Source organism: Nuphar pumila, chromosome 17, assembly GCF_984573655.1.
Source record: "Nuphar pumila chromosome 17, dmNupPumi1.hap1.1, whole genome shotgun sequence".
Lineage (NCBI taxonomy): Eukaryota > Viridiplantae > Streptophyta > Magnoliopsida > Nymphaeales > Nymphaeaceae > Nuphar > Nuphar pumila.
The window spans coordinates 57695801-57712590 of NC_143265.1; the positions used below are offsets into that span (position 1 = coordinate 57695801).

The following is a 16790-nucleotide window of genomic DNA, read 5'->3' on the forward strand; positions in this document are numbered from 1 at the left end:
AATTTTGTATCACTGAAAAAACTTCTGTACAAGTCAGATTCTGTTGATCCAAAAACTATTCTTACTAAAAACCCATCTGGATCACATCTACAATGTTGTAAGAGAAAAATAAAAATACTGAGTTTTGTGCTAGGTCAACTGTAGCAAACATTTGCCCAGTAGAGTAATGATAGGGTGCTTTGGCAACCTTGATGGTGATATTAGTGACATTGTACACAAGGATCTCTATCATTGGTATTTCCCTATTGCTGCTAGTAAAAAAAAAAAGAGTTGACAAGCCAATTTGGCAACGGACTATGTTCATTTTATAGAATGAGATTCAATTTTAGATAAAGATTATTGACGCTCATGAGTAATATGCACGAGATGATGAGGTGATAATGCACGATTTGTCAGTTGAATATAAAATATGGCTTTTGCAAGTAAAAAAAAGTAAAGCAATGAAGATTGCAGAATTCAGGGTTAGCCTGAACTTGGTTTGTCGGGTGGATTGGAAAACAAAACCCACTCCATGAAAGGTCAATTTTGAAAATCCAAAACGGTGGAGATGAATCTCTTTTTGTCAGGACAAATCTCCACAACTAGATGTGTGGGTACCAACTATTGACTTGGATGGCTTGTTTCTCTGATCAACAATCAGCACATGCAGCCACTTCAATTCCACGTAGTTTGAACGATTGACTAACATTGCTGTCTCAATTCTCAGAAACTATACAAACACGTAGGAATAATATATACACTCCAACTCAGTTTCCAATATTGCAGCACCAAGCTTTCAAGTCCCCACCTGGGTCCCCATATCATGGGGCATTTGTTACACCTCCAACCAAGGGAAGACACATTTCCTTGAAAGGATACCTCCAAAAGGAGGACACATTTCCTTGAAAGGATGCTTTGGAGTGAAAGTGCTTCTGAATGGGAGGTGTGAATCCATTTTTATTTTTTTATAAAAAAGTCGTTTGTTTGCATTTATTATATGGTCTCATTCAGATCTTTTGTTTCAATCTTCTTAGGAAACAGCCCCTTTTTCATATGAAAAAAGGCCTTTTTTTTCCATATGAAAGGGTATGTAATAAATGTCTCCTTAGTGTGATATGAATCTACATTTGGTCAAGCACGCGACAACGAATCAAAATAGATAAACTGACATATAGCTTGGGAACCACGCTTAAATATAATTGATTTTCACACGCCTTGTTGACAATTAGACAAATTAAATTAAGCTGCTTTTACTTTTTCCATTCACATGTAAAATGTTGTATTACTTGGATGAAAAGTTCTTGTCTACCATTATTATATGATATCTAGTGGCATACACATGATATTGCGAATATATGGAATAAAAAGATGCATTGCATATGGTTGAGGTAAATATGATAAGAGAGAATACCTTCAGCAATAAAAAGTCACTAAGCCACAGATAGTGGCAATAATAAGGCGTACTAAATATGGTTAGGGAGATACATATGATGAGAATGCAAAAACAAATGACCATGATGTCACTAGGACACTCCCAAAAGGACACAAATACACACCTTTTTTGTGCAGAACATGACGTTAATTTAAGCACCCATGTGATACGAAATGACCAAACAATAGATGGTAGTAGTACCCGAAGAAAATCTAAAAGTGGACTAGATAAAAGAAAAATGAAAAAGATCTTTACTACACTTTTGACCGGTTCTTAAGATTCAATTTAAGCAACAAAATTTAGTATAAAAAAAATGGAAAATTCAGGAATATTATAACTAAATGAAACAGAAAGCGATTGCTTAAGTATTTTTTTTTTATAGTCAATTGTTTAAGTAGTTTGTACAAGTATATTTGTTAAAGAATTAAGAGAGACTAATAAATGAAAACGACCAATATATACTTAAAAGCAGCAAAATGCAACGCACATAAACATGGGCCACGTAAGGCAGGGTTGTTGTGGGGCCCCCATCCGGGGTTTTCCTTACTTAGACGAGGGTTCCTCATCATAAAAAAAAAATAAACATGAACCAACTAAAGCATTCCATTTCCACCGCCCACAGTTTTTTTTTTTTTTTAACGAGAGAAAACCTCAGTTCAGGTGATGGGGTTCGGTCAAAAGTTAAAACTCCAATTCACGTGGTGGGGTTCGGCATAAATAATGTATTGCTTATTGCCTTTTTAAGAGCGTGTTAGTTAGTTCGGCCTTAAGATAAGGGGCGGCCACTACTGATACCAAACAGATCACAACCTTATACTTGAACACTTTAAACTCTTCACGGACTTTGCAATCGTAGATGTCATGACAAAGAATAGGTTGCAGTAGTATAACCTCATATTAGACACACATCTTTTTCTCAACTCATAATGTGAGATCCAAACCAAGAAAAGATCTCCGGGTGGAGTCTGATCATGATCCAATCTACGGCTCTGTTCAAACCAAGCAAGGTTTGTAAAACAGAAACTCCAAAGCATACTCTTTCCCTTGGACCACGTTGGAAACTCAAAGGTCATCATCGGCCAATCTGTGTTTTGAATAAACAGAACTGAGGTGAGCGAGTGATTACCATACTTTGTTCGTGTTGGGACGTTGCAAGTTCGAACCCCAAATGGTATCGTTCTAATAACTGTTAGGGGCCTGCCTAACCCCAGCTTTTGTATGTAAAAAGTAAGGTTTGGTAAGCCTCCTCATGTTCAAAAGAAACAATATAAATATATTACTAAAAAGAAATTAGCCATTGGTATGGTCAATGGTGCCAAGTTTTTTTTTTTTTGGTGCTATTCAGAAGTGAGGAGAAATTTCCGAGAAGAGAATTGTGGAAAATCCGACCAACGGGGCTGTCGTTTTCTCCGTGGGAAACGTTGAGCAAGAGTTCCTTCCCTGCTGTCTCTCTCCCTCTCTTTCTCTAAAAGGGGGAGAAGGTACTTATGATTATGATCTAGGGTGGGATTCAGACACACCCCCATCTTTTGTTCTTGATGGGCAACTGTTTTGATGTACCCAGCAGAGTGAACAGCGCTCAGAGTAATCAGAATATAACTGGTAACTCTGTTTTGCCTCTTTTATTTCGTTACTTATTATTATTATTATTTTGGTTTTGCGTGGTTCTTATCTTGATTCATTGTTTTGTTGGTTTTAGCAATTTTTGTTCCCCTTAGTTTATTTCTTTTTTATTTTTGACATGAGATTTTAATTGGTGGGTTTGTGGTGGGCATGCATTTAATCAATTTGTTTGAGAGATTGAATTCATTTGTTTTTCTATCCTTGCTTTTAGTTTTAGTCTGTTTTCTGCTTCTTTCTAGTGCTGGTCAATTCAAGTAGAGGTTTATCAAATGATGACCAAAGCCCTTAATTTCAGGTAGGAACTTGGGAGACCATGATGGACTCACATGAATCTGTTACTTGATTTTTGGTTTGGCAATTTTTGGGTACTTGCTCCTCCCCTACCTGTTTCTTTTGGTACAATAAGAAACACCTATAATTGGAAAGATGGGGCTTTCGGTGGGAACTTCTGAAGTTTGAGATGTGGAATCGTTGATATTGCATTCGTTTCATTTCGTTTACTTTTTTTGTTCGCTTTGTGTCTCGGAGAAAATCTGAAGGTAGATAAAGAAGTCGTGAATTAATTGGAAAGTCTTGTTTATAAGACAGGTGGTTGAGTTTTTTGGGAAAAAAAGTTTCAATGGTAATCTGTAATCGTGTTCTTTGCGAGTTTACGGAGACTTGGGTTGTGGAAAGGAGCTTGTTTGATGACTTCTTTGGTCTTTTGTGACTGTTTCAGTTCACTTCATACACTGGATCAAGCCTTTCTACTCTTGGGCTTAGATTTATCAAACCTTGTGTGCCTGTTACACAAAAATGTATGACTATTAGAGACGCTTTCCTGTTCCCATGTTCTATTTACTGCTTTTTTTCTTCAACATAACGCACTGGATATGTTTCGGCTGCTATCAACTTTGCTTCTTATGTTGGCTTTGGTAGGTTTGATGTGCAATGGTTTGCACGTCAATTGTGTGTCCCACTAACTAGAAGTGTGGATTTCTTTTTGGTGCTCTCTAGTTGCAAAAGGCCAACTTTGGACCCTTTTTGAACTTCATCGATTAGCAAGGAGATGTAATTTACTTTCACCTACAGATTTCAACTCTGTATGTATGACTGGAAACTAATCCACACCTGTATCTCTTGTTATCAATTATAGCTACTGCAAACAATGATTTGTTTATTTGAAGTTGTGCAGCATTTCATAGACTTGCATGCTGAGCTCATTGTGTGTTCTGATACTTAGCATCTTTGTCAGTGACCTACCATTTTTGTCAAGCCCTTTCGTGCTTGGTTCTCACTGTATCAAGCGTACTGTTGTTTTGAAGAATTTAATTTATGTGACTATATGTCCTCTTAATGTGTGGATATGGTCAGGATATTGTACTATGTATCCTTGAACATGTTTGATGTCTCACCTATTATTGATTATATTTCATTTTCATTACTCGGTTGATCATTACTATGTTGATAAATTTCCAGCTCAAAGTTGCACATGTTCTAGTTCTTGAAATTGTTGTGACAATTTGCCATGTTTGCTTCTGTTCTCTTTCAGTAATCTGTGATCCTGATACATCAGGAACCTCCAGCAAGAATGTGTTATCATCAGCATCTTCTCAGCCGACGGGAATTCTTCCCCACCCAAGATCTGAGGGTGAGATATTGTCATCACCAAATTTGAAGAAATTCACCTTGAGCGATCTTCGAAATGCTACAAGGAACTTTCGTCCAGATAGCCTTATTGGTGAAGGAGGGTTTGGTTATGTTTTCAAAGGATGGATCGATGAGCAGACTCATGCTGCTGCTAGGCCAGGCTCTGGTATTGTTGTTGCTGTCAAGAAGCTTAAACCCGAAGGATTTCAAGGCCACAAGGAATGGTTGGTAAGTTTTTATGATAGACCATCAACTCTTTGCCGAAGCTGACATGGAGATGCATCTCTTCCTACTAGTGCCTTTATAAGGAATTCATTGAACTGGGTGGTTCTTGATTTCCCTCTTGGGACAATCTTGATTCAAGCCAATGTTCTCCAGTCTTTTAATGGGGCTGGCAGCACAATCACTTTGTTTGGCCATTTTATTGATATTCATAAAACTGAATTTGTTATCATTATTGTAGGCAGAGGTCAATTATCTTAGCCAGCTTCATCATCCAAATCTTGTAAAGCTTATTGGATACTGTTTGGAGGGTGAGAACAGGCTATTGGTGTATGAGTTCATGCCCAAAGGAAGTCTGGAAAATCATTTGTTCAGACGTGAGTGTTTTTCATAATTAAGAATATGGTAGCATTAGCAGAAAAGATATCGGTGCTTTCATGGAAGAAAGAAATTCTTCACAATTGCATCCCTATTTTTGGTAGCTTGCGGATTGTATGATGCATCTATTACTTTAGTGTTTTATTTTTATTTTTCTTTAACTCAACATGTTATGATGAGCAAAGTTTTGAAACGGAATTCCTTTTGTACAAGATGTCAAGGCTCATGAACCTTGCAGCATATTTGGCCATTTTAATTTGCTCATGCATTTTGATAATGCCTGTTTGAACATTAATTACAGGCAAGGCGAAGCTGTTCTTACATCCAAGCACATATCTGCATACTTCTCGCATTGTGAACTTGCTGAAACCATGTCTTGAAATAATTAATTTGTAGGCATTTTTACTTCTCTTTATTATGTTGGATTTGGTTCTTCTTTTCAGCTGGTTTTTTCAAACCTGTTCAAGGCACTGACAAGTGTATGTACTGACCTTAGATGCATGTACATTAAAAATGGGCATATTTCATAGACCCATTTTCTGTGCCAGTCAGGATGAAGTTCCCTAGTTTAAATCACATATACATCGCGTTTTATGTATTTTCATCTATGTCACATGGGTGCAGGTGCGGGGGTGCAGCACTTTCAAAAAACTTGGGTGCGGGGGTGCGGCAAAAATATATAAAGTCCAAAAGTTGGACATAAATGACCCTGGGTATGGTCAATGCACCCAGGGTCAGGTTGACCGCACCGGGTGCCGCACCCGCACGTGCACCCGCGTCGCATCACGTCGACGTGGGTGTGGCACCCAGTTTGCCGAGTCCCTGTGACATAGATTTTCATGTGTTTTCTTATGTTTTATGTGTAGGATTGATACATGTTCATGCATGTTCTATGCCTTTGTAGTGGAAATCTCTCTCTCTCTCTCTCCATATTCTTTTTAAAACAAAAATAGTTATCTGCATTCTACCTATTATCTTTTTTGGTAACTTTAAACTATGCAGAGAAAATAAAGACTGTTTTGCCATGTACCCAACAATTACGTTTGAACCCTTTGTGCAGCATAAAGAACATGATATAAGCTTAAATCATAAAAATATTTAAAATTTCCTTAAATTACTGAATCCATTTTTTGAAAATCATGCCAGATCTCCTTTTGTAACATTGATTATGCCGACTTCTTGAAAGTGTCACTCTCTAACATAGCTTTTGTTATTCCAACCAAGGTATTGTAATCTTAGTCACACTTCTATTTTAGTAAACTCATGCCTTCTTTAATTGTAAGTTGTATGAATGACACATACAAACTGCAGCCACTCTTAAGCATCTCACTGAATGGTGATGGAGGAAGAGGTGCTGGTGTCAGGAAATGGAGTTTTAAGTTTGACTCTACTGGGAAAAACCAAAAAAATCCAACAAACAATTACTTCGAGAACCTCACCAGCATTATTACTATGTTAAGTTTTATGAGAATTAATTGAAAATTTATCATTGTGAATAACAAGCATATCATCATGTAATGCATTTCTTTTAACTTATCCATACCAACATCGATTATAATTATTGCCATGCAAAATGATGTCTAATATAAGAAACATAACCATTAGAACTTATAACAGACTTCATGAATTCCACTAGTATGCAAGCACACATGATGCCTTTTCAAATTTTCTTTTGTACCTACCTTATGGAAACTCCTTGATTTGACTTGCTGAGCTTGACCTGTTAACTGGCATGACATCCTAAAGTCCTGATCCTGAATTGTGACTTTGTAGATGGTTTTTGCAGGCGGTGTTCAGCCATTGTCTTGGGCAATAAGGATCAAAGTTGCCATTGGTGCTGCCAAGGGCCTGACTTTCTTGCACAATGCTGAGCCTCAAGTCATATACCGTGATTTTAAAGCTTCAAATATTCTTCTCGCTGCTGTATGCTGAGCAAAAATTATGAACAGTAACTATGTTTCTTCATTCCTTGGAAAATATAATTGCTGGCAATAATCATAGTATTGTCCTAATTATTTCATGTAGGATTTTAATGCAAAGCTTTCCGATTTTGGCTTGGCAAAAGATGGACCCACTGGCGACAACACGCATATCTCTACTCAAGTTATGGGTACTCAAGGTTATGCTGCTCCTGAATATGTTGCCACAGGTAGGTTCCTGTCTATACATTACTCATGTGCTGCTTCTTTTATCAGATTCACTCTGGATACTTGTTATTCTTTTGTCTTTGCTTTTCTTTGAGTACGACATTGATGTCCTTGATTCAATGTGAATAGAATTGGATTGCTCTTGGAAGAACACCCTGCTCAAACTAGGAACTGAACCATCATTGCCTAGTAACAGAGTTGACTGTAACAGAAGGATGTGTTATAACTAAAACATATTGTATGCCTACTTTGCTTTCCAATAATATATTTAGATGAGACTCCTCAAATTTAACATCAATGAGTATTTTATGTGATAGTGGCACAATTGATAGATGAAGAATGATTACTCAGACATGCTTGAACTATAACATCAAACTCATCAAAAACTGATATAAATGCTGCCTCTTCATCTAACAGTTACTTGGGGACCCATTTCTTCTATAGTGTTTCCTAGTAGTGCTAACATATCCCATAAATAGACAATTGAATAATAGCTTCTATTAGACTTAATATCTCTTGGTGGTGCAAATTTTCTGCCTCGAGGTTGAGATGATTGCTGATTCCACTGTCAGAGTTGTAAACCATGACCATTAAACAAGAATGATGGCAGAAGCCCTAATACTGTAACAAACGATTACATGGAACAAAAATGCCTTGGAAGATGGATCACTCTCATCACCACATGCACATTTGTATGGTAGATGCCTTTTTCATCTTAGGTCTTACAGGAAAGCACAAAAGCAACTACAACGTGCATGATCTACATAATGATCAATAATGAGAAAAGGCATGAATTGCCAGAAGACCAACAACCTATGTCACATAGACTCGGCTAAGCACCCTTCTCACCCGCATCGACGCGATGCGGGTGCGACGGGATGCAGGTCTCGGCATGATGGGATGCAGGTCTCACCTCACCGGGTGCGGTCAGCCGCACCCAAACTCAAAACTGTCTGAAATTGGACTCGGTCAGCGTTGACCGAGTCAAGTTTCAAACTTTCAAGTTAAAAAAAAAAAAGAAAAAGAAAAAGAAGAAGAAGAAAAGAGGGGCAGGGCTCAGGCCCCCTTCATTGCACCCTTCTCCTCCTTCATCTCTTTTAACGACCCCACCATTCAGGTGCGTACCTCTCTCTCTCTCTCCTCCATTTTTTCTCTTTCTTGCTCTCCTCTTGTTCTGCCTCCATTTTTCCTCTTCTCTTTTTCTGTCCCCTCTTCCTCTGTTGCATACACGCTGAGGCTCTCTCTCTTGTGCTCTCTTTTTCCCTCTTTTTTTTTATTTTTTTATAGTTTTACAACACCTGGCTCAAACTCAGGTCTGATCCAAGTCTGGGTCTGATCCAGATCTGATTGACCTGGATCTATATAGACTCAAGTCTTATTCAGACTTGTGTCAAAGCAACCCAGATCTGAATCAGACCTGAACCTATTTTAACCCAAGTCACACAGTCTTTTGTCAAAGCAGACCTAGGTCTGAATTGAACCTGGGTCTGTTGGGTTTGCTTTGACTCAGTTTGATTCATACCTTGGTCAAAGTAAACCCAGGTTTGAATCAGTCTGGGTATACAGACCCAGGTCTGTCCAAGATTTATATATATATCCGCATCCCTGCACCCAAGTTTTTTTAAAGTTCCTCATTTCCGCATCCACACCGAAACCCGCATCCGCACCCACACATGTGACACATACTCACAACTCTAACCAGACTCTACGGCTCCTCAAGGACCTCAAAAAGGAGCAACATGCCTTGTCACCACCAGCTTTTACAAATTTAAAGAGAGAAAAAGAGGCACATTAGATCTAATAATATTTCAAAAATACTTAGAATAACGATTAAAATTTCACATATCTTTTAACATTACAATTAGCCTTATGCTTAAGAAAAGGCCTGAGATTTTTGTGGATTTTTTTCTTTAATCTCACCATATGTATGCAATTGACATGCTCGGTTTAATGGGGACCCGACTCTCGGATTGGCAGACTACGACACATAAGCAGGATCTTTTAAGGCTTGAAAATTGATGACTCAGAATTCTCGTAAATATTCAAGCATCCAAAAATTGTATTTTTTCGTGAATACATGATCTGACAATCAATCCCTAGGAAATGGACCATGCCAAATGTATTTGTAGGATCGGATTTGCGAAAAAAGTATCATAAATACCTAGTTCACACTCCATAAACATATTTCCAGTATATATAGAGTTAATATTTGGTGCTATTGGAGGCACAAAATTATATTGAACTATTGAGCTGGAAATCATAGGTTCAAGCTTTATTGATTCAATCTGACCATATAAATGTGTTCAATATTGTTTGTTTGCTAAGGATCAAACCTTGGATCATGTTAATTCAATCCAAAATATGAATTTTTGAGTCATGAAATTTTAGTGCATTGTGGACCGTAAATGTTTGAAGCCCTTAAAAAACCTGCTTATGTGCCTCCATCATATGATTCAAAATTCATTTCCCACTAAACAAAACTTGTAGATCACATCCATAGGATTTAATCTATAAAACAAATCTAAAACCTATGATTTTCAGCTCAATTGTTCCATATAATTCAGTACCTTCAATAGCAGTCAATAATAACCCATATATATATATATATATATATATATATATATATATATATATATATATACACCTAAAATGGATATACCACAAGTGGTCCTTTGCTTACTTGGATGATGTGACAGGTTCAAATCCTGTCTCTTTCTCCCCTTTAAATAAACTTACAGAAAAAAGTTGGGCCTGGATTGAGCTTAGCTAGTCCAAACTTGCACTCATTGAAGCTCAACGGAGCTGAGATTGAACCTCAAGTTTCAGGCTTGGCTCATGTGTAGCCCTAACACTAGCCAACTACCTTCGTCCAATATGTGGGATTTTGATACAAGCGCTTTTTCTTGTCAGTTAGTACATTTGTTGCTTTGTGCTCTGAATTCTGAGAAAATGACATAATTTGCAAGAACTGTGTCCAAAGTTAAATACCTGTTCTAATGGGAAGAATAAGCATACAATGAGATTAGCTTCTATTGCATCTTGAGAGTAGATTCAATCACTTTGTGACTGTGGAATGTTGCAAGCATAGTCATTGATATCACCGATATTTTGAAAATATCACAATATTATGGCTTTTAAGGTTGGCTGATAATATCAGCAAAATATCGCGATATTTTCAAAATATCGCTAAAATGAAAATATCACGATATTGGTGCGATATATATATTTTTAATTCTTATTTTTATAAATTTTAAGCTCAAGTTTTCTATTTTTTGTTTCTTTTATATTTTAAAAACTTTTAAAACTTGTTTCTTTATATTTTTGCAAGAAATATAATACAAAATGTATTATTTTCATATCTTTCTTATTATTATTTATATTTTTCAATTTTTAAAATTTCTCAGATTTTCCCGAGAAAACCCACTTTTTGGAAATATCTTCGAGAAAACCCCTTGGCGAGAAATTACCTTGGATACAGGTGACTGGTTGTAATTGCAAGCTGCACAATCTATTAGAAGCAACTTCAGTTTACTATTGAAACTGAATCTGACTCCTTTTTTTTCGAAAGCAACATATGCTTGAAATTTGCTCTCTCACTGCAACTCTGTGGTGGCAAGAGGCAATACAGTGGTAACTCTTTGTAATTCCGTCAAAATGTATTCTTAATGCAAAATGTTCTCAGACAATAGTGGTGAATCCACACAAATATCATGCAGATCTTGAATGTCCATTATTTTTAATTCTCTCCTGTGTTATGTAGGCAACCTTATGGACTATTTGTGCCACTCTTCTTCCTGATTGGGTTTGTTGTAATGCAACTTTTTTGACTGATCTTTATATGTGCTAATTACACCCAGGTCGGCTGACTGTAAAGAGTGATGTTTACAGTTTCGGAGTTGTGCTCTTGGAACTTCTCTCAGGGCGCCGAGCTGTAGACAAGGCAAAAGTTGGTGTAGAGCAGAATTTAGTTGAATGGGCAAAGCCTTACTTGGGTGATTCCAAGGTGTACCGCATAATGGATACAAAGTTAGAGGGTCAGTATCCTCGGAAAGGGGCCCAAGCGGCCGCAGCTCTTGCCCAAATGTGCATCCACACAGAAGCTAAAATGAGGCCTCAAATGACCGATGTTTTAGCTGCTTTAGAGCAACTTCAGACATCCAAAGATTTAGCAAAGCTTGCAAAGACAGAACACCATGTTTACTCCAGTTCCAACCATAAATCACCAGCACAGCATCATCATGCTCCCCGGAGTCCAAGGCCAGGTGGGTCACCATTGGCATTGCCACTGCCATCTTATCACCATTCACCACGTGTTCACTGATGGAGAAATATTTCTGGTTTGAAGTTCTATGTATATCTGTTTGATATATGTATTTTACTTGCCTGTTGTAAAAGATGTCTAATGTCTGCTTGCCTGTAACAGCATCAAGCCTGCCATTTTTGAGTGCTTGATATTAAGATGAAACACTTTATTTTGTTTCTAGTATGCTTCCACCATCTGATGGCATGAAAATTATTTTTATCTTATTAAAGAACAATTGTTTTTGAGTTACTCTGAGGGAATTTTTGTTTGGTTCTGGAACTCTAGTGGCTCTTACTGCTTTCAGTTTTGTTTCGGTTTGGTGGCATGCTGGGCCAAGATATAATTTGGCACTTCCTTGAGGAGTGTGGTTGTGTGGAATGGACCCAAATCATGCTAGCATCTGTAGCAACCAATAGGTCCCTTAACCTGGTTTTGGTTGGGGTCACTGAATCATGGAGCATATGCACTAGAAGGAGGGCTTGAACCTCTGTTCTTGCAAAGTCAGTGAAAATTAGATTTATTCTACCACTAACTTGGAGAATAAGGCTTTATTAATTCCATAATCCCTCCCCATGTATCTAGGTTACACATACACCACTAAATATAATATCAATTAACATTAATATGGAGGGTATAGCTTCTCATCCACTAAGTGTCATTATGAGCCTACCATGTAGGGTGCGTTTGGATACTTTAGAGGAGAATTCTCATGGAAGAGAAAATTCTCAATCAACAGAAATAGCAAGAAAGATAATTCTCAATCTCCAGAATTTCTATTGTTTGGATAACAAGGAGAATTTGCAGTATGTTTGGATTTTAGTTCGGATCTAACATGATCCGACCCATATCCTATCCATTTTTAAGAGAGAGAGAGAGAGGAAGAAGTGGAGGAGAATAGAGGAAGAGAAAGAAGAGGAGACGGAAAAATAGTGAGGAGGAGGACCACGATGAGGGTGAGTTCTGGGAATTAGAGTTACCACCTATAGAGGTGGGAACTCTAAACAGGGAATTTGTAGGATCGAGAATTCTAACTGCCATATGTCAAAACGGATCCAAACAATAAAATCTGAGTAGATTGATAAATTGAATTCCCATTCCATCAATTTCATTCGAATCCAAACAAACCCGTAGTGTCTCATACAGTTCCTTTTGTGAGGCTGTTTTGACCATCATCCGAATCCGTTACATGGATCCAACAGCATCACTATTTTTTTTTAACAACCACAAATATTTGACATCTTTGGTCAGGTGTTACTGGGCAATTGAACGGAATGGTTAAATAAGCTGCCATCTTATTGCATTAGCAAGGTTAGGGATGTAAACAGGTTGGAGATGCAGTCATTATGAAATCCTACGTAATCAGATATGGCCTAAACATGTCGGATCCTGCTTCAGTTTTGGATGCGAAACTCTATACTGAACCTGATCACATCATTAATGGGTTGTTTAGTTTACTTATCTAATCCAACCAACTTTAATCGGATTCAGCAAGAGGTCCAACCCAAATCCAAATATTTGACATCCCTAATCACAATTTCCAATTTGCTCATTTAATCTCAAGAGCACAGCTAGTGGAAGTGCAATGAGCTTCCTTTCTGCATAGAATCATACGCTAGCATTGTTTAACCTTGCATTCATGGGGTAAGATCGCCCCCCTTCTTTTTTTGTTGGTTACGCCAAGGGAAAACCCCCACCAGAGACCTCCGGTTGGTAAAATCTTTGAGGTCCCTTCTGCCCACCGTATAGTACACTCACCTTCGTCCTTGCGGCAAGGGACGCCACATCCACAAGTTGCCCCTACGATATCAGTAAAGCCGCTGTGGGACATGGAGTAAGACCTTTGATACAACCAGAAAATGGAAAAGAAAAGGTCAGCTAATGGGAACATGGAAAAGGAGCGAGCAACTCATGCAAATAGGCATACCATCAGATTCAAGCTTCAACCTTTGCTTGTTCAGACTGTCTCAGGGACCAACTTTTCTTTCTCTGCTGTCTTGATCAGGTTAACGGGTGAGAAAGGATACGCATGCTCGATAACTGAGGGTTACTCCCATATAGGACTTGTAAAAAAGGGAAAATAAAGGTATGCGAAAGCCTCTAGAGAGGCATTTTGATTCGCTAACTTATCAAGATAAATGGATACAAATGGACAAGTTTGGAAATTGCATTGTGCTCTAAGAATTCAACATCCCAACCTACCCCAAAATGGTAAAGTTGGATCTAGATCTAGATCTGGACCTGGAACTGGACTCCTAAAGCTAAAGCCTAACCAGATTTCTCCACTCCTTCCTCACTTTGGTAATAAAAACACTCTCATAGCTCCATCAGACATTTTAAGCAAAACACATACTCTCATAGTTCCATTAGACATGTTAAGACTTTTGTAAGCTAATTTGTTCGTCTCAAGCTGCATTGGGGCCTTTTTATTTCGTTCTTGGTTCACAACATTAGGGCAAACATGTCATGAAATTCCAAATGATTAAAAAAAAAATATGTGAAGACTGGTGTGAGACTAAAAATCAAAGATATTTCTCATTTACAAAAACACAAAACTATTGCAGTAAGAACAAATGCCAAGTTTGCCTATAACATACAAACATCAAAAAGGACAAAAATAAAAATAAAATAAATAAAAAATCTCACGAAAAAATACAAACATCAGACGCTTCGGCAAACTGAAGTGCTAATACTATAAGACAAAGGAGATCTGTACCAAGTCGATGATCTTTCGTTATTGTATTCACCTTCGTAGAGCTGACTATAAATGAATGAAACGCTTGGAAGGAACGTACATATAAATGTACAGGAAGTGTTGGGGTTTTTGTCTCAAAATTATGTGGGTAGTATCCTAGCTAAATCAACCTATTATCATCATTTGCCTCAGTTAGCTTTTGGAGGGTAACTACACTTTTTTTTAAAAGCTTAGTCCTAGATTGAAGATGAGAGTGTCCTACACATGAATTTATAGGTATTGCTTTTATGGGCAAGACCTGAGGGCATATCAATTGAACTTTGGATTTGAGTTTGGGTTTAGGTTTAGGTTTAACTGGTTCGATTTGATTTGGTTCAGTTCAGTCTTGGTCTTGACAAGCCTTTAAGCATTCATTTTGGTATTTGGGATTGTTTTATCCTTATGGTGAGTCGTTGAGAGGTGGGCTAGAGGGAAGAAGACGAAGAGTGGGGGAAATGAGAGGGAAGTGAGGGTACGTCCCAATTAATCAGAATTCTCTATCTAAGCTAAAAAGAAGGCATGTTTGGAAGCTAGAAAAACTCTGATAAGAAAAGAAAGTTTTGCCTATGTTAAGTTTTGATATGACAAGTTCTCTAAAAGAAAGTTTTTAGCTTGTTTGGGTAGCATGAGAAAATGGGGCTATTTAATTTGAGTATTAGAGGGCCAAGAGAGATTCAATTTGATCTAAGATTTGTACAAATGACTCAAACTAGCCTAGGCTATCTTAGGCCTAAAAGACCGTAGAATCCCACACTAGAATACTCATATACCCCATCTGTCAGTCTGAACATCTTTTTGAATTTTCTTTTGGAAACTTGCAGATTTATAAAGCATTTTCCTTTCAGCAAAAACTGCTCGGAAAGAACAATCTTTTGCTCAATGGTTGCAATTCCAATAGGGGCTGAATCTCGACTTGCATAGACGCTTGGAAAGCTATGCAGTCTCAATGATGCAGCTGGCGTGATTGTTGTGGCGCTCGCATCGCACATACCATCTTGGTGTTGAGATTCGAAAAATGCTATCGTATTTGGTATATGCATGTGTTCATGTTGTCACAAGTGTGGATCTAAGTGTGCAGCGGTAGTGGCAGAGCTCAGTGAATCTGCAGAAGCCCCATAACACCCGGCTTTGTTGTGGTGATGTAGTCCTGAGCAGACTCTTCACTGAATGTAAACAAACATGTGCGAGTCTTGAGCATACCTGAACCTGATAGGCCAATATAGTTCACCTTCGGAGGAAGCGGCTTGCTTCTTTGCAATTACAGATCAGGTGACAAAACATTGAAATTTCAGGCACCGGTTGTGTGCAGCATCCACACATTCGGTAGCATTCTTCACCATCATGCTGTAAAGGGGTTTGGCTGCCTCTGTTCTGCAACGGCTGCGTATGAACAAGAAGCGGTCATTGCTCTACCGGACAACACTCGAGCAGAAATTTTCCCAGCAATGGATCTTGTGCCGTCATTGTGATAATTTCAGCAGTTAGTTTAGTCTTGACCTGATTGCACTAGCACATTTGCTCAGGATTTTGCAGCAGTTGACAACAACCAACAGGGGTATATGAAACAGAACACCTACCTTGATGTCATCCAAGTACGCTCAACCTCCATGCTGCTGCAGCTGGTCACACTCAATTGCATACTATAATCTGTCTTATTAGATCCGCTAGGAGGTATACTAACAGAAATTAGTAATTCTCAATTTTTGTATGATCCAGCATGTTCTCCCCAGATTTGGTTCCCAAAAATAACAATTGGGTAGCAGTAAATATCAGCTCTTATTACAGAAAACATCCACCGGAAAGCTTGTGTCTCATTCTCAAACTCATAGCACACTCGTTAACTTCTGAACAGGGTCGAAAACTCTGAATTGTGCAGTACTGTTATGGCTATTACAATTCTGTTGGCAGCCTTCATTTGGTTCTGCTGCAATCAAGTCGAAACAGGAGAAGTTTGTGAGACTTGACAACAACCCCATGACAGCGAACTGAATCCTTTTGATGATGCCTGACCAATTACCAGCAGCCAATGCATCCTCAAGCTGATCTTTGAAACTCAGCAAAATTTCGAATCTGAGTTTCAGTGTTTTTCCAAAATGCTCGACTCTCAACATTCTACCATTTTTAGTTTCACCAGGGTCGAATAAGTATCCCATCCACCATTTAATCTAATTCTCATCTGCTGTTATATAAAACTCATTTTCTATAGGACAGCAGTTCAGGAATATTGCTTGTCGTCCAAAAGGTATCGCAGGGGAATGTTAGCATGCCTGAAGCTTGCGCATGCAGTCAATAAAGGTAGGGTTCAGACTGTATATCCCCTCATCGATCAGTGGAAGTACAGCAGTC

At 38.1% G+C, this 16790-nt stretch overlaps 1 protein-coding gene across 1 annotated transcript; it reads left to right on the forward strand.

The window, feature by feature from the left end:
- Positions 1 to 2771: 2771 nt before the first annotated feature.
- Positions 2772 to 11985, forward strand: LOC149811989 (putative serine/threonine-protein kinase PBL3). Its single transcript, XM_089993333.1, has 6 exons — positions 2772 to 3013; positions 4566 to 4891; positions 5127 to 5262; positions 7050 to 7186; positions 7289 to 7412; positions 11268 to 11985. The coding sequence occupies exons 1-6, from the start codon at positions 2950 to 2952 to the stop codon at positions 11729 to 11731; spliced, it is 1251 nt and encodes a 416-aa protein (XP_089849459.1). The 5' UTR covers positions 2772 to 2949; the 3' UTR covers positions 11732 to 11985.
- Positions 11986 to 16790: the final 4805 nt, after the last annotated feature.

Excerpts from the sequence above, each read along its gene's own strand:
- LOC149811989 (XM_089993333.1), top strand. The coding sequence starts at position 2,950 with ATGGGCAACTGTTTTGATGTACCCAGCAGAGTGAACAGCGCTCAGAGT. Across the intron at positions 7,187-7,288 it reads CAAATATTCTTCTCGCTGCT|GATTTTAATGCAAAGCTTTC; the intron begins GTATGCTGAGCA and ends TATTTCATGTAG. Across the intron at positions 7,413-11,267 it reads TCCTGAATATGTTGCCACAG|GTCGGCTGACTGTAAAGAGT; the intron begins GTAGGTTCCTGT and ends AATTACACCCAG.